The 24,207-nt window shown below is 34.4% G+C and overlaps 1 protein-coding gene across 1 annotated transcript in view; it reads right to left on the bottom strand.

Annotated features, from left to right (window-relative positions):
• Positions 1-23,916, bottom strand: part of LOC144974891 (uncharacterized) — a 31,360-nt gene extending 7,444 nt beyond the window's left edge. The window contains exons 1-12 of the mRNA XM_078918356.1: positions 23,750-23,916; positions 21,134-21,272; positions 19,833-19,895; positions 18,977-19,055; positions 17,136-17,286; positions 16,634-16,702; positions 13,063-14,379; positions 10,788-10,889; positions 9,847-9,969; positions 9,313-9,453; positions 7,483-7,602; positions 6,208-6,295 (exon numbers count right to left, since the gene is read on the bottom strand). Of these exons, the coding sequence (XP_078774482.1) occupies positions 6,208-6,295; positions 7,483-7,602; positions 9,313-9,453; positions 9,847-9,969; positions 10,788-10,889; positions 13,063-14,379; positions 16,634-16,702; positions 17,136-17,286; positions 18,977-19,055; positions 19,833-19,895; positions 21,134-21,272 (2,392 nt within the window). The 5' untranslated portion in view covers positions 23,750-23,916. The remainder of the gene's footprint in view (positions 1-6,207; positions 6,296-7,482; positions 7,603-9,312; positions 9,454-9,846; positions 9,970-10,787; positions 10,890-13,062; positions 14,380-16,633; positions 16,703-17,135; positions 17,287-18,976; positions 19,056-19,832; positions 19,896-21,133; positions 21,273-23,749) is intronic.
• Positions 23,917-24,207: the final 291 nt, after the last annotated feature.

Below are 24,207 nucleotides of genomic sequence, written 5' to 3'. Positions count from 1 at the left end.
GTTTGACTGGAACCTAAAACAGCACTATTATGCGTAAATAATTCTATTCAAGTATCATTCCCATAAATCAACTCATTGGATTGCAATAGCTGCCAACTTTTCAAAGAGTTAAATCTGGCCACCCTAATGCACAATACTGACACGACCCAAAAACAGCAGTATGTTTGGACTATTATAATACAATTTTGATTTAGAGAGGTTATTCTGTTCCTTGTTTAAATTTGCTAGTCCAATAAGAATAATCCCGGGACAAGCAAGGGTCATTTCCATACATATATACAGTCCAATTTTGTTTTCATTCAATTGTTCTCAGATTGCCAAATCACGACAGTCCTGATTTTATCAGAACAGTTGGCAGCTATGGGATTAGATTCACTTACTTATCCGAACCAGCGACCACCTGAGCTCTAGCCCTTCGGTCTTGTGCCATGACGTAGAAGTTAGACGTCTTTTGTAGTTGTTCCAGGTGACTATAAAGTGTGTTACTGATGCTTGGATTTGGTGGGAGGAATGTGCATCTCAGATCTTCAAGAGGTTGACATTCAAGCAAGTGGTGTGTTACTGTTTCATTGGGGTGTTGACATAAGGGGCAGGAGGGGTGTGTGTCTTTTGTAATTTTGCTTAAATGGTTGTTGAGCGGTATGTGTTGTGTTCTTAGTTGAAAGATGATGCTTTGCTGGTGTCTTCGGAGCTTATTTAGGCAATCAGTCTTTACAGGAGTGGTCATATGGGAAAACATACATCTACCCGTGGTGCTCATTGCCCAACTGTTCATCCATTCTTCTCTCTTATTTGTTTTGATTATTTGTTTCGCTGTGTCTAAGGATACTGGAAATGATGGTTGTAAAAGTGTTGATCCGAGTCTGGCTAGTCTGTCTGCATTGTCATTTCCTGGTATATTTGAATGTCCCGGTATCCACTGGAGAGATAAGTCTACTCTGTGTGTTGTAAGGAATTCATCTAGTTGAGATCTTAAACTATTGAACGTTGAGGAGAGTTTATCTAAATCGAGAGCTTGGAGAACCGATTTGGAGTCTGTGAAGATGACAGTGTTTTGAAGTTTTGAAGGGTTTAGCTGGAAAACAGAAGAGAGGTGTCGCAGTGAGGCTTCTATTGCAACTGCCTCTGCCTCGTAGTTTGAGCAGGAGCTTCCGCAAGAATTGTGGATTTTATCACAGGTTTTATCTGGGTATTCTACTACAAACCCATACCCAGCATTTTTAGTTCCTTTGTGGGCAGATCCATCTGTGTAAACATGTATCCAGTTGTCTGGGTACTCTTGTATTGTCTTCATTGCTAATGTTTGTATATCTGATTTGTTTCTATTTCTTGTTGTTTCTTCTACGAGGTTAGTCTTTATTTTTGGAAGTTTTAGTTCGGCGTGTGGAGGTTTTTGACTGATTAAAATAGATTTTTCTCTGTTTTCTGGGAGTCTGTGTCTTTCATTCAAGTTGTTAGCAATGTGTAGCAGGGATTTTTGTTTTAATCTTGTTCTTGGTTTCCATTTCTCTGCCAGAATTCTGTTTGGATGGTTTTCCTCTTTTCGTTTGTATCTTTCAACCATTTCAAGCACTGCTGATTCTCTGCGAAGTCCAAGTGGTTCCACATTAGTATGTATTTCACATGCTGCTGTGGGTGTCGATCTCAGGGCACCGGAGATGAAGCGAAGGGCTTGGTTTTGTACTCTGTCCAAGGTTTTGTGTGTGTTTTTACTACCTACATTTTGGAGGGCTAAATTGTAGTCCATGACGGAACGCACATAGCCTAAATAGAGTTGTCGAAGCGAGTTTTTGTCTGCTCCCCAATTAGTACTGGCTAGTCGTTTTAGTAACTGGAGTCTCCTTGTGGCTTTGATTTTTACATTCTGAGTGTGTTTGTTCAGAGATAGTTGTCTGTCTAACTGTATGCCCAAATATGTGGGGTTTTCTTCTTTCGCGAGTCGATGGCCTTGGATGGAGAGTGTTATTTCTTTCTTGGAAACAGGATGGCTCTTAGTAAATATAGAGTAGACTGTTTTATTGCAATTTACTTTTAATTTCCATTTATCACAGAAGGTGTTTAAGCTTTCTAAATCTTCATTTATTCTATTGGAGGCTATTGGTAGGTGCTTTGTAGTATACCACATAACTAAATCGTCAGCATATAGGGCCTTTTCTGTCTGTAATACTTCTGGTAGATCATTTATAAAAATAAGAAAGAGAGTACAGCTGAGGCAGGATCCTTGTGGGAGACCTTCCTCTAATACTTCTCTGTTTGACAGTCCGTTATTAATTTTTGTTTGGATTGTTCTGTTACTGAGAAATTGTTTAATCCAGAAGTAGAGATTTCCATCAATTCCGTAGTCCATCATTTTTGATAACAACCCTTTCCTCCATACTTTGTCATAGGCCTGTTGGAGATCAACAAAAACCGCGACTGTATGTTTTCCATCTTGAAAGCCATCAATTATTTTTTGACTTAATCTAAACAATTGATCTTCTGTTCTTTGCCCTATCCTAAAGCCTGCCTGATATTTATTTAGTAGGCCACATGTCTCCAGCCACCAGTATAATCGGTTATTTACCATTCTCTCAGCGATCTTTCCAACACATGAGTGAGAGATATTGGTCGGTAACTTTTCGTTTCGTCGGGTGGTTTATCTTTCTTTAAGATTGGAATTATAATAGCATTTTTCCATCCCCTTGGTACTATTCCTGTCTCCCATGTTAGATTTATAAGTTTGAGAAGCATCTGTTTACCTCTCACGCTAAGATGCAGGAGCATTTCATTGTGTATCTTATCTGGTCCAGGGGATTTCCTTAACTTGAGTTTTTTCATAGCTCTGTGAAGTTCTGACATGGTAAAGCCCTCTTTGAACAGATATGAGATAGCTTTTGGGGCCTTTTCTTGATGTTTAAGGTCTTTAATCAATTTTTTGTCCTTTTCACTTCTTTTTGATGCCTTGTTTACTGAAGCAAAATGTTTGTTGAAGATCATGGCTTTTTTTTTGGTCATCTACGATTGTTCCTTCTGTAGTTTTCATGGGCTTGGGTTGGTTTTCGGGGTTTCATTGTTAAGATTATTAAGTAAGGCCCATGCTTTTTTCCCATTTTGATTGAGGTCAATATTAGCGCATGTGTCTGCCCATTTCTTTCTTTTAGCGTTGTTAATAGTTCTTTTGACAATTGCCGATGCTTTATTGTACTCAATCTTGTTTTTAATGGTTTTGTTTTCCTCTAAGTTTTTCCTTGTTTCCTTTCTTGCATTTACTGCTTTTTCAATTTCTTTGCTCCAGAAGGGTTTGTAGTTCTGTCGACTACCTCTTGGAATTCCTGCTTTTGCAGCTGCAAGAATGGCTTTGGTGAGGGCTTCGTTTAAATGTTCTACACTTGATGTATCTGTAATTTTTGGAAGCTGGTCATCTAATGTTGCTGTGAAAACATCCCAGTTTGCTTTCTTGAAATTCCATTTGATTTCTGCTCAAATGTTTTCTTCTGTGTTTGAACTGTTATTTGTGTTAAAATTGGTTTATGGTCACTGCCTATTTCATCCAGGACTTTAATGTGACAAGAATTCAGAAGGTCAGAGGAGATGATGGTTAGATCGGGATGACTCAGGGACATATGAGCTCTGTGAAGAAGGGTCGGGACTGAATCTGCATTTTGTAAAATGGTGAGGTTGGTTGTATTGCAAAGCTTTTCTAGTTCTTTTCCTGTGTTGTTTAGATTTTTGTATCCCCATAGTGGAGAGTGGCCATTGAAGTCACCAGCAATTATTGTGTTGTTGTATTGGGAACTGTTTAGATCTGTTAGGTTTATAGTACACCGTGGAGGGTTGTAAATGTTGTAAATGGTAAATTTCTTATTTAGGTGCCATAAGGTGACTTTCTGTACATCAGTTGAGTTCTGTGATGGTTTAGAAGTAACATCTCCCGTGATGTCATTTCTTATATAAGTAATAACACCACGGCAGTCGTCACATTTGCAGGTATAGTATGTATAACCAGCAATATATGGATCGCTATTTTTATACAGGGTTTCCTGAAGTAAAGCAATGTGAACTTCCTTTTCATTTAATAATTTCTTCAGCTCTGTCTTTTTATTCCTGATTCCACAAATGTTAATTTGTAAAATATTCAAATGTTTGTGGAATTTCTTTGTCCCAGTAGCTGACTTTTCGCGCAGATCAGCCTGGGTACTCACTGTCTGGCGCGGACCTTTTTCGAGGCGACGTCCGAGCTCGTATGCTTTCCTTTTGTTTGTCATGGCATGCTGGGGAGTCTCTGGTCTGTCTTCCCACCCTAACCTGTATTCCTTGTCAGCTGCATAACATCAGGAGTTGAACTGCAGATGCATGTTCCTCATATAATTAATTTTTATAGGGTTTAGTCAAGTAGCCTTCATTTTGTCTTTCCCACAGTCTCTTTCATGATTGACGGTCGCCCATTCCCCGCCACCTACTGTTTCCTGGCTTGCAGTTATCTATTTCAGTTATTCTTTCTGCTTAAAGGGCCATATTTCATAAACAGAGGATCGTCACGTCCTGGGTCATTTGTGTCGATGAGAGATTCTGTGGGCCTAAAACAAAGGGATACCAGCCCTTTCCCCTAAAAATCTCAATTTTTTAAGAAGGATACATGATTACAATCAATCACAGATAGTCATACAGAAGACATGGGCCACAGGTCGACCAAAGAGGGAGTATAGAAGTGTTAAAGTTACAGCACTAGGAAACAAGTATGAGCTATAGGGGTAGATTAAGAAAAGTAAGGACATACAGAGGACACCACACTACAGAATGAGTGTGAGGTGGGTGGGTGAGGAGCAGAGCGTGTACCACTCATTGGTGGGTTCTGTCTCCTGCACCTTAAGAGGAAGGGGTCCCACCTACTCCCTAGCCCGGTTATACCGCCGGGACTCGGTCGCGCCCATAACAAACTCAGTAGAAACGGGGAACACCACGGGAAGGTGCTGTTATGGACACAATAATGCATGAGAGGCCATATGCAATAATCTCTGTCAGACAGGATTACGCGGCAATCAATGCACCTGGAAATGAGAGGTGTTGGGTTCGAAATGCACATCAATTTCCTTTCAGCAATCGGGACGTCCGGCCCAGACCCTGCAGCTCCCCGCAGCTATGGGATTAGATTCATAACGCAAACATCCTGTCAAGATTACTCACCACATAGCTTATGAGGTAGCTACAATAAGTGACACAGAGATTTCTTCCAGTTGTTTGACTATACATGCTCCTTAGGCAATCAAAATAAATCACAGATATGAAACCTGTTCTACCATAATTATAAACCATAACAATTTCAATCAAGGCAGAATGCCTCATAAAATGCAAACAATTATCGCATCATTATATGCCCTTTTAATATTTATTGCTCCATGTGAAGATCAAATGTGAGATAGCCAGCAAATTAGGTGGAAGGTGAAGGATCTTGAGATAGCACTTGATTATTGTTCTATTTATTCAAAAGCATGAGATTTTCCCATTCTTTGTCTTCTTAATTGGGAAAATGTTTGTTTTTGGGAATTAAAAAATAAAATAGAAAAAAAAAAATTAAAAATTTGTAAACAAAGTTTGATGAGGCTCTGAAATGGTTCAAGCGACCATGTATACATTCCTCTTAACAAGTAGAAATCAAGTGGTGATAATTTTGCCACAGACAGATTGATCCAATCATGTCATTCCATTAACCAACTTCTCATCAAATAATAATAATAATAATAATAATAATGGTAATAATAATAATAATAAAAAAAATAATAACAACAACAATAATAATAATATAATAATAATAATAATAATAATAATAATAATAATAATAATAATATAATAATAATAATAATAATAATAATAATAATAATAATAATAATAATAACAATGATAATAGTAATAATGACAATGATGATGATGAAGAGGAGGAGGAGGAGAAGAAGAAGAAGAAGAAGAAGAAGAAGAAGAAGAAGAAGAAGAAGAAGAAGAAGAAAAGAAGAAGACGAAGAAGAAGAAGAAGAAGAAGAAGAAGAAGAAGAAGAAGAAGAAGAAGAAGAAGAAGAAGAAGAAGAAGAAGAAGAAGAAGAAGAAGAAGAAGATGATGATGATGATGATGATGATGATGATGACGATGTTGAAGAAGAAGAATAATAAGTGAGGAAATGTGTAAGCGAAAAAAATATATTTGGAATAGAATTTACGAAAGGAGAATAATACTACCTTCTTCCACAAACTCATTTTCTGCATCGATTTCTCCAATGTCTTCATGTCCACTTTTATCAGATATTTTATGCTTGGATGTTGTAGTCTGTGAACAAGAAAATGGAACGATGGAAATATCTATGATAAAACCAAAAGTGTATTATATTAGTATTCCTTCTATTATCATTATTATTATTTATTTTTATAAAAATGTATTTCCATAACAAATATATAGAGAAAATGAGAATCACCACCATATTTAATTATTAAGCATTGAGCATTTACTTAGTCCAATATCCACTAAACATGCTCAGAGTGCTTAACAAGCCAACAGCAAAACTTAATATGTAGGATGAGACATGATGCCTGCAAGGAGGAATTACAATTTTTTTTTCTGATGGAGGCAATGCTGTTTACTGCCAGGAACTCATTTTACCCCTTAGTAAGGTGAGAGAATATGAATAAAGAGCTTTTCCAAGGACCCAACTTTACGCTGTCCAGAGCAACAGGTCTAAAGGTAAGTAACATACCACAAGACTGCAAAATCACATCAGATTCGATTTATAAAAGTAAAATACACATAATTTAGCAGTTTTACTGACTTTTTAATGATGAATAAAAACTCATTCACCCAGCACAGTAGACTGTCTAAATCAACTTTGGGCTTTAAAGCTTTTGACAAGTTGAGGGTAATGTTAATTTGCCCATATTTGAAACAAAACGTTTCTGACAAAAATGAGAAAAGGAGTTCTGTACATGTTCCAGAGAATTGATGAGAATAGAATTACAAATGATTCAAATTCATAAGTTTTCAATGATCTTCCACAGGGTTACTCAATGACTTCCTAATGGTTTCAGTGAATTATTATTTTAAGTGCATGATTCAATGTAATTAAAACTTACTACTATTGATTTTTAAATGAATTTTCCAGATTTCAAACTATATTTAACCAGACATGCCACGGGCAGCAAACCAAAATCCATATGCACATCATTTTAATATCAAAATTTCAATTTAAAAAGCTGCATAACTAAAAAATGCAAGATTTTGTTTCCCTCCATTCAGTGAGTTGACATCCCAAAAGGGTAATTTTCAGAGATAAAGCGTAATTTTATTTGGTTACATGTCCATTCCTTTAAAAAAATAGGACAATTCAATATCCCCCCACCCTCAAATCATCGATTATATTTTTTTTTTTTTAAATTAGATGGAAAAGAAATCTCTGTTTTTAAAAGTGGCAGCCATGTTGGACTAATTGAAAAATTAAAAATATCCATTACAAAGAAACAAACCTTTTTACTCTTGGAAGGAGTAGGGCTTGTAACCTCCTGTTTCATTTTGACATTTCTAATAGAACTATCTTCATCATCAATATCACTATCAAACGTTTTTTCGTTCAATGCATGCTTTTCCTGTGAGAGTAAAATGATAGGTTACAATTAAAAATAAGGAATATGAAATTCCAACACAAGAGAACAAAAATCCTTTTATTTTACCCCTCAAATAAATTAAACATTACTATATCTGGTTAAAAGAAATTATTTTACAAGGTTTTGTGTTTCTTTCTCTACAGGCTGGTCCATTTGATAATTCATCATAATATTATTGCGCATCAAAGTGTTGTTATAGAACATCAATGAGCTTACATTGCTTACTTTTTCTCTGACAAATTGCTATTAATCAAATATAAATGGATGCATGCTGATGAGAAACCAGATGTCAATGGATATAAATATTGTTTGAACACCTACTTATTCTTTATAAATAATTATAAGGGTTCCCCATTAGTTAATGAATATAAGGACATAATAAATTCAGGATTTCCCCATAACTTCAAGGATTGTAAAAATATTTGTTTCGACTGTGTAAAAACAACCCCAGCCTCTTTCAATGGGTTGCGTTATATAATTGTATGTTAATTATTAGTCTTAAATTACATTTTACAAGATCCCTCCAACTTTCATAACATAACACAGTCACACTAAGTAAAATTAATAAATTTAAACAACATACGAGATTACAATATATGGTAAGGAGCCTGCCACATAACAAAGATACAAACTTCAATGAATTATCAGGGCGACGTAAAAAACTATCAATGCCATGTAAACTGTACAGCTTTGATTCAATTGAAAACAATGCTTTGACAGACATCATTTTACAACAACAACACCTTCTCCGTCCCAGATTCAAACTGCTGAGATCAGGGACTCGGTACTGGGAAGCAAAATGTCATACTAACTGTCATGTGAGAGAGAGAGAGAGAGAGAGAGAGAGAGAGAGAGAGAGAGAGAGAGAGAGAGAGAGAGAGAGAGAGAGAGAGAGAGAGAGAGAGAGAGAGAGAGAGAGAGAGAGAGAGAGAGAGAGAGAGAGAGAGAGAGAGAGAGAGAGAGAGAGAGAGAGAAAAGATGAGATAGACCTTATATGTGTACTGTGTGTGTGTTCTTTTTTTTTAAACCAGAGCTGTGACCTAAAAGTAATTGCCTCTTAGATTATTATTACTATTATTATTATTATTATTATTATTATCTTTTTACTATTATCATAGCCTGCGGATGTTTCCTGTAAAGGAAATTAGACCCACCATTACTGGATAACGTGATAAATTGATAGCCTCACTCCCCAAACTTCTAAACTTACCCAAAAAAAATATTTTAAAAATTAAAAAGAACCCCCCCCCCCCCCCCATCAAGACAAATGCAAACACACTCAAAACAAAAACACCCAAGATAAGCAACACTAATAACACTTTAAGTTGTTATTTCCCCCCAACAAAGTTAAAAACAACTAAATTTAAAACATTTTCATTATAAAATATATATTGCAGATCTGCCACGGGCAACAAGCAAAATATTTGTATTTTTTAAAAAATAGGAATTTAAAGAAAATGAATCTTTATTAATCAGAGAGTGATGTTCATCCTCAATTACAGAGGAATGTGCATATGAAGTAAACACTCTTTAAGAGAGATTTTAATAATTTTTTTTTTTTAATTTAAAAGGCTGAATGTTGAAGCCAGATAAAATCCCCCCTCCCTTGAAAAAATAAATAATGAAATGATCTGAAATATCAATTCAATTTGAAAAAGTGACGGGCCTATATAACTATGGACAGAAACAAACCTTTTTATCCTTTGAGGAAACCGGTTTGCTTGTTCTCTTGGATATCCTTTTGATATCGCTACAGTCATCATCATCATCATCAACATCATCATCAACAGTAGCATCAATTCTCAACTTTTTGCTTTTGGGAACAGTTTTATCCTGCCATTTAAAATACAGTGCAAATTAATATTTATCATTATTTGACCAAAGGAGGTTAGAAAATATTTAAACAAATATTTGAAATATTCATGACTACACAGAAATATAACGTTTATGTATAACATAGGAAAAATAGAAAAATCTAATCCACCACAATCCAATCAGTCTTCTTACTTTGAAGTGTAAGATTTTTATTCAGAACACCACGAAGATATAACAGTCTTTATAATTGCATACCAAAAAAAAACAAAAAGGATAAAAGACAAAAAAAAAAAAAAAAAATACAAAAAAGCAACCCTAGACTAAGAGTGTATATTTTCATAATAACGACCCCCTCCCCCTTATTTTCCTTCAGTACTGCCTCCATGCAAAACTTAAAAATCCAGGGTGTACCTTTTTATCCCTTGAAGGAGACTTTGTACTTATATCCATAGATTTTCCTTTGACTCTATTGGAGTTCTCCTCTTCAAACTCATCATCACTTTCAAACATTTTTCTTTTGGATGAACGTTTATCCTGTGAGAGAAAAAAGGAAAGGTTACTTTACATTGTACAAAATTCACATTAGCTTTACACATTATATATATATATATATATATAATATATATATATATATATATATATATATATATATATATATATATATATATATATATATATATATATATATATATATATATATATATATATATATATATATATATATATATATATATATATGTTCTAATATATAAAGAAATAAAGTGAGAATTGTTCGAAAATTTTACTTACAGTGAGGATAATGCTTTGAAGTCAATTGAAATGCTATTTCTGATTGAGGCAGTTTATTGACATATCAAAATTTTGTGTAGCAATGGTGTGGAGATATCTGTCAATGAACTCACAAAACTGACTAAATAAGACCAGAGAATTCATGTCAACAATTAAGCACATAGATCGTATATAATGATGGACAAGAAAGACATTGCTCTCAATTTCCTCTATCCACCGAGTGATTGGGCAACTGTTTTTGTCAGACCCTGTGGAAAGTTGTAATAGTCCTATAAAAAAAAGGTGCTAAGCATCTATTACTGTCCATTCAATGCTATAGAATATACTCTGGTTCCACGGGCCTCAAGACTTTGGAGGACCACCTTACTATTCAACAGAATACAAAAGAAATATTTGAGTCTCATATGATGACCAATACCATGCATCCAGAATCACTTTACAAAGGGTAATGTGTTGTGCATTATTATAACAGAGTGCAAATGACTAAAAATAAATAGAACTCAAATCTCATTTTCTGATCCAAACATAGAGATGGAAATTCTAAAATAAAATGAATGGATTACCACAATTGTTGATGCTGACTTCATCGAATCCTTACTCTGAGGCACTTGCTGATCCCTAGATTGTTTCTGATTGGTGTTCTCTGTCCATTGCTTGTCATTCGACTATGGTTAAATATGAAGAGGAAAAAAAAGCATATAATCAAAAATCGTGAATTTGTATTGGAATAGTATTATTTCATGTGAAAAATAAAATATAACAACCGATCTTATTCTCATTCTGTTAATCAATTACATTTTTTATATTCATATCCATTGTCAGGAGTCGAAGCATACCATTTTATGTTTGTTTTGTTTTTTTTCTTTCTGTTATTTACAAACCATGCTTGAGTAAGAGAATTTGCTAATAATAATAATAATAATAATAATAATAATAATAATAATAATAATAATAATAAAAGTAATAAAATCAGTTTATCTGTACAGTGCTCAAAACTATATATTGTACATTTCTAAAGCACTGCAAACATTGATTTCGAATCCTTACTAAAAAATCGCAATCACAAACACAAGCATACACACAGACATATGCAACTGCAATCACCAAAATACAAATAAAAGATATATGTACTCCCGCTAGACACAGCATCTTTAGTAAAACAAAAAGACAAAAGTCTAACCCTAATGGTAGACTGATTCAAAATTCTTTTTAAACTTAAATAATGAAAGAGTTTCACATTTCTTTATTTCTAAAGAGAGATAGAATTCCAAATGATAGAGACAGCACATTAAAAAGACTGTGTGACAAACTGGCCAAACATTATCCCATTTCACTCAGGCATAAACTAATACTCAGTAAAAGAAATATCAGCCAGTTTGGATAGCTCAAATGGTAGGTTTTTTTTGGGGTTTTTTTTTGGGGGGGGGAGGGTTTAAGGGTTTCACAGCACCTGCAACACATTTAGGTCATTTCAGTAAAAAGAAAGAAATTGGGGTAATAAAAATATTGATTTACAATTAAAAGCACACAAGAAAATAAGACAAAGGGGTATGCTACAAATAAGGAATAGATTTAGATTCCAAGAGCATACTATCATTGTGCAAATTTTGAGATCACCTAAAAGTCTCATCCAACTACAAGCACAGGTTCCCACTGAGAGGAACACATTCAAATGGTTACATTCTACAATCAAAACAATATATTTATATAACAATACTTAACAGAGAGATGATTTGCAATGAACAAAACATCAGCTCTCAAAACATTAAATATACATTTGACTGTTGTTGAGAGTAGTAAGTAATGGTTGTTATCTGTTCAGTTCCAGCTACATGGGCCTTACAGCTTTTATATCTTACCCACTGTAATTGAATCACAGGTTCTGTTAAATATTTTGTATTTTGGACTGCACAAATTCTATCCTACAAAATTATATAAGGGGAAATTGAAATGGAGGTCAGATGCAGAATACATCAAGATATCTTAAAGATGTTCAAAAATCAATTTGAACCATCATTTCATTATGAATAATTTGCAAATTACTGTACAAGTACAAAATCAAAAAACTCATCCAGTGAGTCATTATTCCCCATGCATGAATTAAGAAAAATTATTAATATATATGTGGCGTTGAGGACTGACAGCTACATTAACTCCTCATGCACCAGATTAGTGACCAAACATATGACATCCTGGATGTCCACAGCTGCGATACAATCAAAACAGCAAAGATGAAACTTGGAATGAAAGTGGAAAAAGTGTTGTATTATCAGGAATACAGGTTATACAAATAAGATAAAAAGTGAATGTAATCACAGAGGACAGCAAACATTAACATCCTGGAAAGATTTTACAAGCAAATCACCAAAAGCCGAACTTCAACTTCATGTTGTCATATTATGAAGGGTTCATACAAAAGATATTTTACCTGAAAATATACCAACAGCTTTTGCAAACTCTCCAACTGCTCTGGTGGTAAATAACCGTAATTGCCCCATTAGCTCACATTTACTGACTTTAGAGGCATTTTATGACAGTTAAAGGAATAATCTAATATTCTTTCCTTGAAAGCTTCAACCTTGATGAACTCAGTTGTCACTGAATTGTTAAGACACCCTTCAGGACTCTTTTAACTGAAATTATTCATGTCACTTTAGTCTGGTGCTATGCTTGACAGCCCAAAAAAATAATACTTCTAATCACTCCATTTCTAAAGAATTCAAAGAATAAATCCAGTCACCAGAAAGTACAGCAAGCATGTTGTAAAGAAGACAATGTCCTATAAAAATGAGATTGTACATATGTATTTTATGCATAAAGCCAGAAAACTTCACTCACCAGATCTGATGCCACTGCAATTATTTTCAAATTGTTGCCAGCAGAATACCCTCCAGCCATAGAACGCATCAGACGTGTAATATCTGTAGAAATTTTCACACCTCCTTCACGCCCAATGAGCATCTTATCAAAAGCTTCATCATTGATATTTGTTGATGTGTTTAAATCATTCATTTTCCTCTTTCTATTATTTTCCTTCACCGTTTCAAAACCTGCTTTCTTGGCTAATTTTCTGGCTACCAATTCAAAATTATTGCTGTCCAAATCACTGTCATATGGATCATGTCTATTACGAGATGGATTTGAATTTTTAGGAGCTTTGGCAACAAACTCAGACAAATAAAGATCACTATATTGAGAGGAATCTTTTTGTGCCGTGGAAACAGGATTAGGTACGGGGGCTTCCACTTTTTCAACTCCAGACTTCTTAGCTCTTTTAGTGGAAGGTTTCTCTGAAGGTGAAATAATTTGTGACTTTCTCTTCTCCTTCTTTTTAGAATTAGAATAAACCTTATCAGAACTCTTCTCCTCCTCATCATCACTCACACCACTGTCTTTATTAACAGTCCTTTCATTTAGAGGAGACGATGTTCTACCCCTTTTCAAACTTTTTTTATTGGAAGATGTATCAGCACTTTTTGTAATGAGTGATGAAATTCCTTTGAATCCTGTAATTTCTTTTCCCCCCTTTTCATCTTCAGAATCATCAGAGATCTGCTGGTTTTTCTTAGTACTGCTGGAGTTTTTAATTGAAATACCACAAGAATTACTTATACTGTTCTTATTCTTGGAAGACTTATTAACAGAAGAATGAATTATATTGTTAATTTGACAAGTCTCAGTACCACTGTTGCCTCCATCACTTTCATAATCACTATCAAATCTAGTTCGAACTGTTGGCTTACTCTTATTTTGTGTACTTCCTCCAACTTTGACAATTTCTAATCCATCATCATTAGCAGCCTCGTTAATGTTCATACTGTCACTTTTCCTTTCAACAAAAACATCTTGATCATTATCAACACTTTCATTAAGCAGATGAGTGTTTAACAAATTTTCCTTTTTTGGAGACAGAGTGTTGGGGAAAGTTTCCTTTGCTGGTGAATTAAGAAGTTTGGCTGGGAATGACTTGACCTTTTTAGGATTTAGGTCAGGTGGGAATTCCCCTTTTCTCTTTTTAGTCATCTCGCTATCAGGTTCATCAATCTCCCATGTGAGTGTATCACAATTCACTTTAGACATCTTAGTATCATTTAATGCATCATCCTTGAACACTTTGGAAGCATGACAAAATTTGGATGGGTCATGCTTGATTGCCTTTGAAAATAAAAGAAAATCAAAATGTATTCAGTGATAGATTTTAGTTTGAAAATATTTTTAAAAGTGCCTATTCAATTAACTGCTACGTTAGACAAGCATATATCTGTATCTGCAGTTTTTTGACATTACAAACCTCAAAATTTGCCATCAAAATGACAAAATTTGCTGCTGGTTTTACAAAATTCAAACAGGTTAAACAGCATTGAAATTTCATGAATCAATTTTAAAACACTGCACACTTAAGAAATGATATGCATTTAATGATAATGCATTATTTAAATTTGAACATAAAATCCTTTTTTGAGTAATAGAAGCACATTTTCACTTATCTTTCAGCTAAAATCAAAACTTAAAATTCCGAATCTGGAACCAGAAAACAAAAACAAACAACAAAAAACAAAAACAAAGATATATATGTTCAGTATGTAAAAAAAAAATCTGAAACTACATTAATATTATTTTCCCATATATATTTCTCTTGTTCACTATAAAATGATTGACTAGTATTACTCATGTTGCACATATTCAAAACAAGAAGAAAAAAGGAAAAAAGAAACAAACATATGTATTGGTGTTCGATTTTGTGAAATATCCACCCCTGAAAAAAATGACAATATTTTTATCCATTTTCCTCTAAAAAATTATGGGATTCTGAACCTGGAGGGAAAATACAAATTTGGATCTTAAAATACAGACAGCTTTTGAATAAAATTGCTAACAACTTGAATGAAAGACACAGACTCCCAGAAAACAGAGAAAAACCTATTTTAATCAGTCAAAAACCTCCATACGCCGAACTAATTTTTTTTTTTTTTTTTTTTTTGTTGCTTTAGGTCTCTTCCAACACAATTGAGGTTATATGAGCGACCGCTGAAACAAAAAAACAAGCAATCTAACAAAAATAGTACAAATGTAAATTAAAATCATAACCTAAAGATATCATAAGCTAAATTATAAATAACCAAGAACAAACAGGCAGAAGATTTACAGAAAAAAAAATATCCCTTGTCAAAAAAACAATCACAAACCAAAGAAGCAGGATAGGCTAGTAAAGAGAAGAAGAAACGACATCACTATCGGATCGTACACCCATGCGAACATCATAGGTATATGATTCAAGGGTGATGCTCCCATCCAACCACCCGCATGCCGAACTAAAACTTCCAAAAATAAAGACTAACCTCATAGAAGAAACAACAAGAAATAAAAACAAATCAGATATACAACCATTAGCAATGAAGACAATACAAGAATACCCAGACAACTGGATACATGTTTACACAGATGGATCTGCCCACAAGGGAACTAAAAATGCTGGGTATGGGTTTGTAGTAGAACACCCAGATAAAACCTGTGATGAAATCCACAATTCTTGCGGAAGCTCCTCCTCAAACTACGAGGCAGAGGCAGTTGCAATAGAAGCCTCACTGCGACATCTCTCTTCTGTTTTCCAGCTAAACCCTTCAAAACTTCAAAACACTGTCATCTTCACAGACTCCAAATCGGTTCTCCAACCTCTCGATTTAGATAAACTCTCCTCAATGTTCAATAGTTTAAGATCTCAACTAGATGAATTCCTTACAACACACAGAGTAAACTTATCTCTCCAGTGAATACCGGGACATTCAAATATACCAGGAAATGACAATGCAGACAGACTAACCAGACTCGGATCAACACTTTTACAATCATCAATTCCAGTATCCTTAGACACAGCGAAACAAATAATCAAAACAAATAAGAGAGAAGAATGAGTGAACAGTTGGGCAATGAGCACCACGGGTAGATGTATGTTTTCCCATATGACCACCCCTGTAAAGACTGATTGCCTAAATATGCTCAGAAGACACCAGCAAAGCATCATCTTTCAACTAAGAACACAACACATACCGCTCAACAACCATTTAAGCAAAATTACAAAAGACACATCCCCTTCCTGCCTGCTATGTCAACACCCCAATGAAACAGTAACACACCACTTGATTGAATGTCAACCTCTTGAAGACCTGAGATGCACATTCCTCCCACCAAATCCAAGCATCAGTAACACACTTTATAGTCACCTGGAACAACTACAAAAGACGTTTTACTTCTACGTCATGGCACAAGACCGAAGGGCTAGAGCTCAGGTGGTCGCTGGTTCGGATAAGTAAGTAAGTAAGTAGAATAAAATAATCTTTCTTTACAAAGCAACGCAAATTGACATCAATCATGATTGATGAATGACTAAATGAATGAAGCATTCACTTACCTTTGTGACATGAGATTTCTTGACATTCAGAACAGGCAACACACGTCCGTATTTACCAACAACCCAATCCTGGAATCAGAAAGTTATCTTTTTAAAAAGTGACATATCTTCTTTTACTTTATATATGTCTTATAAAGCTGAAGAATTCTGATATAAATTTTGTGTCCTATCTAATTTTTGTAAGAAAGTTTGTCACTATATAAAACTTTTAAAAATCAACATCTATTTCTCAAACAAAGCAGGAATAGATAGGGATAAAGACTATCATTTTTTTATCTTTAAAAAAAAAAAGCAAAAAGCAAAATACATTTAAGGACAGTAATCATAAAATTTATAACACAATCATTAAAATTGATAAAGCGGGTTTACCTCAATCACTTAGATATTTCTATTTTACATTTGAATCAACTGATATACCGTTAATATCCTACATACCCGCTCCCCCCCCCCCCCCCCCCAAAAAAAAAAACAACAATCAAAACATTATAGCAGTCCATCTCACCTTTTTACCAGGGATAGGTGTTCCCGGGACTGGAGCAACGCCCAACTTATCAATTTCTGGTGGCTTCCACTGTTCAATCGTATTCTTTTTAGATTTCACTTGAACAAGTTCATCAGATTTGTTCTTCCCTTCTAGCCTTTCTACAGCCAATCTAAAGGGTAAAATTAGATAATAAAACATTTTTAATGAAAAAAGATAGAAAAAGAAACAAAAATATATTTTTTTATGATAAAGAAACAAAGTCTAGTTTATAACTCTGTTTTCAACAAACTCCCACTGAAATTATTTATTGTCAATCCTAATCACCAAAGAATAGTTTTAATTCAGTATACATTCGACTAATCATCTTCAGAATTTGGTCCAACAAAAAGAAAAATGTTATCTTCCATCACCATCAAAGCCTTAAGTTTGTTTGTTTTTAAAGGTTTTAAAACAACTGCAACATATTTAGGTCATGTTTGCACGAGTAAAAAAGGAAGAAAATGGAATTGTCAAAAAATTATATATTTACTTTAAAAGTACACAAGAAAAAGCAAGATGAGAGGACTTGGTTTAATAGGGAAATAGATGACAATTCCACTATCAATGCATTTAGTTTAAGATCACAGAGGTCTCATCCACACACAAGGACAGGATCCCAGTAAGAATAGGAATACACTCAAATGCTTACAAATCATTTTATACAAAACAAAACAAAAAAATGACAACAGATAACAGAGAGATGATTTACAGGAAAAACATATCTCTCAAAAATATGCATTTCACTGTTTCCCTCCCATCCAAGGAAAAAAACAAGTAATCCAAGACAAAGAAGGAAGGCAAGATGGAAAACAGACATATGAGAATAAAAGACAGCAAGTGACCCCAACCAAAATCCCTGTCTCTTTAGTGTTAGACGGATAGCAGCAAGTGCTAAGCTACACTTTGAACAGGACATAAATCTATGGCAAAGTACTCTCCAACAGAAAAAAATCTCAACTTCAGTCCCATGCGTGTAAAGTGAGGGCTCTACCAATTGTTATTGGGATGTATAATAATAATAATAATAATAATAATAATAATAATAATAACAACAATAATAGTCAGGCCTGTAAATCATCTTTTCCAAAATTGTCTGAAAATTTATTTTAACCACCGGTGACCTTATTTTTAATTTTGCCTTCTATCAATTGAAGGTCTCTTCCACAATCTACAAATGTAAGGGTATGTTGTAGAATTGTTTAATGTTAGTTCTTATGTCTTCTTCGTCTTTATGAGAAACCAGCTCAGTGAGCTTTTTTTGTTCATGCAGACACAGCCGGCAAAACAAACCTAAACAAAAGACATCCGTTTCGCTTGAGAATTAAATATTTGCTGTTTCATTAAAACACAGAGAAACAGGGAATCCTCTTGATGGCCATGCACTGTGCACACAGCCAAGACAGAGGTGAAGGAAGCGAGGGACAGCCCAGAGAAATGGGGAATCCCCTTGATGGCCACACACACACACAGAGAGAGAGAGAGAGAGAGAGAGAGAGAGAGAGAGAGAGAGAGAGAGAGAGAGAGAGAGAGAGAGAGAACTATATTTATAAAATACTTAAGTTTCCTGTGATTATTATTTTAATTTAGGATATTATTTTTTCTTCCATACGGGACCAAATTTCTTAAAATCTATTTCTGTCTTATAGTATGTCCCTGAGGTAGAGAATAATGGATTGTCTGATTTCAGGAAATTGTCTGAGAGTTTACAGCTCTGAATAGTAAAAACACACCCACAAAAACAAAAAACAACACACACAAACAACCTACCAGTTGGTAGATTTTAAGTTAGTGTAAACTAAAAAAAAAATAAGTGCAATTACCTATCAAGGAAACTTTCCTTAGCATCCTCAAGTTTCATCACACAACCTTTCCACTTGGCATTTTGGTATGCATTGTAACCTTTAAAACAAAATGTCAAATTTAATATGCATACTTATGCTTATGCTAATAATAATAATAATAGTGATAATAATAATAATAATAATAGTGATAATAATAATAATAATAATAATAATAATAATAATAATAATAATAATAATAATAATAATAATAATGACAGTGATAATAATACTCTTTATTAAAATAAAACTAAGATCATGTAACCGCAAAATAAATAACGCATAGAGGATATTTTATTGAAAAGTTCTAATAAATTCTGAAATAGTCACAGATATTATAAAAAGGGTGTGTAGACATATTTTGCATCATTTCAGATTCAATAATATTTCATTGACAAAGGTTTTTGTAACAGAAAAAGGCACAGAAAAAAAAAGTGTATTCCAGTTTTGAAAAAAAAAAAAAAAAAAGCACAAACTCTTACTCTTACCAGATTTTTTAAAAATGCGAATTAAAGTTAAAGTGAGTGTGGGCTTTGTACTATTTGTCATTTGTTGACTTTGGTGCATTTGAGTGATCTCTTACCCAGATTGTAATCAGGATATTTCTTGTAATATAACAAAAGAAATGAATAAGAAGAAGAAGAAGAAAAAGAAGAAGAAGAAGAAGAAGAAGAAGAAGAAGAAGAAGAAGAAGAAGAAGAAGAAGAAGAAGAAGAAGAAGAAGAAGAAGAAGAAGAAGAAGAAGAAGAAGAAGAAGGAGGAGGAGGAGGAGGAGGAACTCTCTATATCTCTCGTTATCTCTCAAGATAATCTAATATTCAGGACAATTGTTCCTCACATTTTTTAAGGCCTGCTTCTGAACCTTCCACATTTAAGTGAGCAAATGTCTTCATATGGTTGCCTGAAAACAAAATTAAAAATTTATCACTCATAATCATTTAAGATTCATCCAATTTGTTTTTTATTACAACTTATATTGTTGCTTTAAAAAAATGGTATGTTACTAGTCCACCCTTTAAATCCGTCGGTCAGTTTTTAATTAGGTCTATTTGGTCTTCTTACCACAGTGTCAGGTCTCAAAATTTGTCGAAGACAGATATATGTAAAAACACAATTGAAAGTTGAACCTCCAGGTTAAGTCATTTGAAAAGAGAAAAGTGTGCAACTGTATGAAGGTGGGAAGAAGTAAAAAATAATTTTTTAAAAACTTATTTATGGGCGACGTGACCGAGTCGTTCAGACATTGCACTGTGATCCAGAGGTCCCAGGTTCGAGCCCCACTTCAGGCACTTTGGTTTTTTTCCTTGAGAAAGATTATTAACCCCTAATTTGCTCACTTGGGCAACATGGGTGATTCCTGTTGACATCAGACATCTTGTTTGATGAATTATCTATATTCTTCCTTAGAATGTCTAGGCGATGATATCTTATGATGTTGTGGTGGAAAGGCATAAGAATATTTATGGTTGACAGCCTTGTCAATGAGATAACCCCAGAGCTATTTGTGTTGTTTACAATGTGCAATAGTCACAAACACTTAAGTACTCCAATTACTGATTTCTTGCTGCATCTTACTTGGAGGAAAATCAGAAATTATCACGGGTGTGTTTGGTAGCAGTAAAGGGATACTGTATGACCATTTTCTTCTAATTTTATTTTGCAACTGCTATAATTATGAATAATATTCTTACATCTCAACAGCAGCTGTAAATTAAAACATTTTTCTGTGTTAATCGACTGCTCTAGCTCATTCCATTACACTTGGTGTGTAAACCCTGTCCAATTTTTCAGCAAACAGAGTTAGGGCACATACCTTAGTAAGGAATTTGTAGGTGTATAAAATCTAGTATTGTCATCATTGGATTACAAGAGCTCCTCACTCAACCGTAATGAATATGAATGACCCAAATCTATTCAAGTATGTTTGATGAGAAAACCCTAGAGGGGCAACAACCACTTATACAAATATCTAAATGATTTCCCTGTGCCTAACTGGCAAATAAAACAAAAATGCTAATTATTGTAGAATATATTTACTTTGATTTACAGAATTATTTTTTTCTGAATAAATCAACAAAAATGATTAAAATAGAAGAAGAATAAAACTCCAATAATCAATGACACATGTTGCTTTAATACCTTCACTGTCAGTTTGAGATTTCAGATTGACGCTGGAAACAGTCAGAAATAGCTCAAATCTTTTTTTCAATTCATCCTCAGTTACATTTTCTGGCAAGCCACCAACAAAAATCCTTTTTTTAACCTCTGAAGTTGACATCTGTTGAGCAAAAAAAACAAACAAACAAGAAAAACAAATAAAGGGGAGGCAGGTAAGGTAAGGTCATTCATTATTATGACATTAAAAATTTACTAAAAAAAAAAATTATGGTGATGACAATGCAGTGGCCAGCATAAATAAACGGGGTGAATATTATTTTCATCACCATTGGCAAAAAGTATTCCTGGCTGGGATGGCTTACATCAGATAATGTTAATAATAACAGGCAAAATGTCTCGTTCTACATTTTAACTGCTGCTATTGGCTAGGGAGCATGTTAAGCGGATATTGCTCTATATAAATGCTCAAGTTTTTAGCAACTATAAAAAAACTTTTATTGAAAGTGATCAATTGTATATATATCAGAGATGATTGATAATTTGTCAAAAAGGAGGAAAATCTATCGGTCCGTATGCCAAGCCCAAATCTAATGCAAAATCAACATAGCTATTCATTGTTACTTAATATTACAAAATATATTACTGACTTCTAAAACACATATTTTCTGATCATTACATACAAACCTGACTTTTTGTAAATATAATTTAATGAATTGTAATTTCCAATCAAACATTTTAGAGCCCATTATATCAAGAGATTATGATAAACTTTTGGACAAAAGGAGGTATTTGTTTCTATACTACAAACTGGTCTAGTGTGTGCATTACTGCAATCTTAGGGTTATGCAGCTTATAAATAAGAATCTTTAATCAATTTCAAAACATATTCCATCAAAAGAGCGCATTAAATTAAGCCGTCAAAAAATTATCACTTGAATCGATCTGCCTAAGTTACTGTTACATTATCTCTCTATTACCAAGTGATATCTATAAACATAATGTGAAGTTAGAAGGTTGGCTGAGAAAAAATATGGGAGGGGGGGGGGGTGAGGGGGAGGATGAGAGAGAGAGAGAGAGAGAGAGAGAGAGAGAGAGAGAGAGAGAGAGAGAGAGAGAGAGAGAGAGCACTCTGATTGACTCTTTTTTATTATTATTAGTAATTAGACAACATAAGTTGTAATGATGACGTGGTGGTTGTGATTGTAGTGGTGGTGGTGATGATGTAGTAGTGGTAGTAATGATGACGATAAAAAGGATTATGATGATGATGATGTAATGGTTGTGGCAGTCGCTGTAGTTTTGTGCAGCTATGTGGTCATGTGGTATGACACTCGCTTTCAGCAGATCGGAAGGTCCTCGGTTCGAGCCTTGCTCGGTGCATAAGTGAGTCCTTGGAAAAGGCTCTTTACTCACATTCTCTCACTTTACTCAGGTGTAAAATGAGTACCTGGCTGTTAACAGCGTTGTCTCTGTCCGAAAAAATTGTAATATCGCCTAACAGGTGTCATGTCTCGTCCTACATGTTAAGTGCTGTTGTTGGACAGGGTCACCCTGAAAAGTGCTTTGAGCATGTGTAGTGGATATTGCGCCATATAAAAGCTCAATTTTTCAATTTTTAGTTTAGAATTTTCATGGACTGGATTGGGGTAACAAAAATAAAACAAAACACGATCGTGTCAAGGTTCAGACTTGAAGGAGAAATTCAAACTTTCAAAATTTCAATTCTCAGCCACACAAAACATTTCAATAATCCCTTTCTCAAACTAACACACTCTCATTCAATTTCATTTTGAACAGAAAATACACAGTGTTGTGTTCAGTGAGGGGACAAAGACTAATTTTCAGAGACGGAATAGCGCTTCTACTACTGCGAATAATGATTATACTGTGTGTTGTGAAATCAATATTGGCAGTACTACACTACTACTGCGAATAATAAGCACTTCAAAATACAAATTAAAAGAAATGCTAGAAGGAGGAGCTTTCGGAAGGTCTCCCAAAATTTATATTTCATTGTTTCAGTTTCACTTGCATACACTACACACAAGCACTTTGTTTCAGTGCCACCTGCATGCACACATGCACTTGCTTTGGCTTTAACTTTAGGTCCACCCAAGCCTCAGCCTCATCCACCAAAGAACAACAACTTTTTAATTTAAATTAGGACGGCTCTATTTTTCCAAACGCTCAAGAAAATAAACTTGAACTCTATTACTCCAAATGGTCAGCTAGCCTCCAGTAGCTGATGGGTTACTTACGCGATGTCGATGCAAAAGTAAATGCTCAGAGTGGGCAGGGATTCTCACGAATCTCATCAAGCTATCTAGCCTAGCTAGAGGTTTTAGTTTTAGTTTTATTTTAGGCACATTGTTGTAATTGTTGACAAAGACAGAGTTTATCAAAAAGTTGTGCTATCGCGAATACTCATGGTGCGTTCACGTTTGCACTTTGCGCTGCACTATCAAAGAGAGAACAGAAGTAAACCTAAATAACAAAGCCAAAGTCTCAAGACTCAAGAGTCAAGAGGGAACAGAGGTGGATTGAAAGACGGAGAAATATGTCAACAATGTCACGCCGTTTTAAATTAATTAACGTATCATTATAAGTAAGAACATTTTAGCAAATTGTCTTCCTTACCTTTATACAAGCTGGACTTAAATAATGAAAAATTGGGGCTTGGCTAAAAAAAATAAAAACTGTATACCAATAATTTTATACTTATAGATCTTTACTTTATCATTTGGTTACATGCTTACTTCTTACAACACTTGAAGTGATCATTAGAAATCGAAAGCGGAAGCTGTAATTTGACAACAGGAAGGGAGACTATCTGTGATGAGTAAGGCAAATTTGGGTAACTTAACCCTCTTCCGCACTAGGACAGGACTGTCCTGTCCCAAATCTGTAACATATAGAATTTAGAGAGATCTTCCGCACCTATTGGGACGGGACAAAACAGTCCCGTTGTGTCCCAAGCCGTTGTGAAATGCTACAAAATCAACGGGACAGGACTGTCCCAGTCCCGTGTTCATATCGTTTGTGATAGTAGAAAAATATAGCAGACTTCCGCACTAGGACAAAAAAGTCCCAGACTT

Source organism: Berghia stephanieae, chromosome 6 (genome assembly GCF_034508935.2).
Source record: "Berghia stephanieae isolate SIO BIC M18660-M18661 chromosome 6, UCSD_Bste_1.3, whole genome shotgun sequence".
In the NCBI taxonomy this organism is placed as follows: domain Eukaryota; kingdom Metazoa; phylum Mollusca; class Gastropoda; order Nudibranchia; family Aeolidiidae; genus Berghia; species Berghia stephanieae.
Note: the sequence above shows the minus strand (reverse complement) of the source record. Positions and strands in the feature narration are given on the sequence as shown.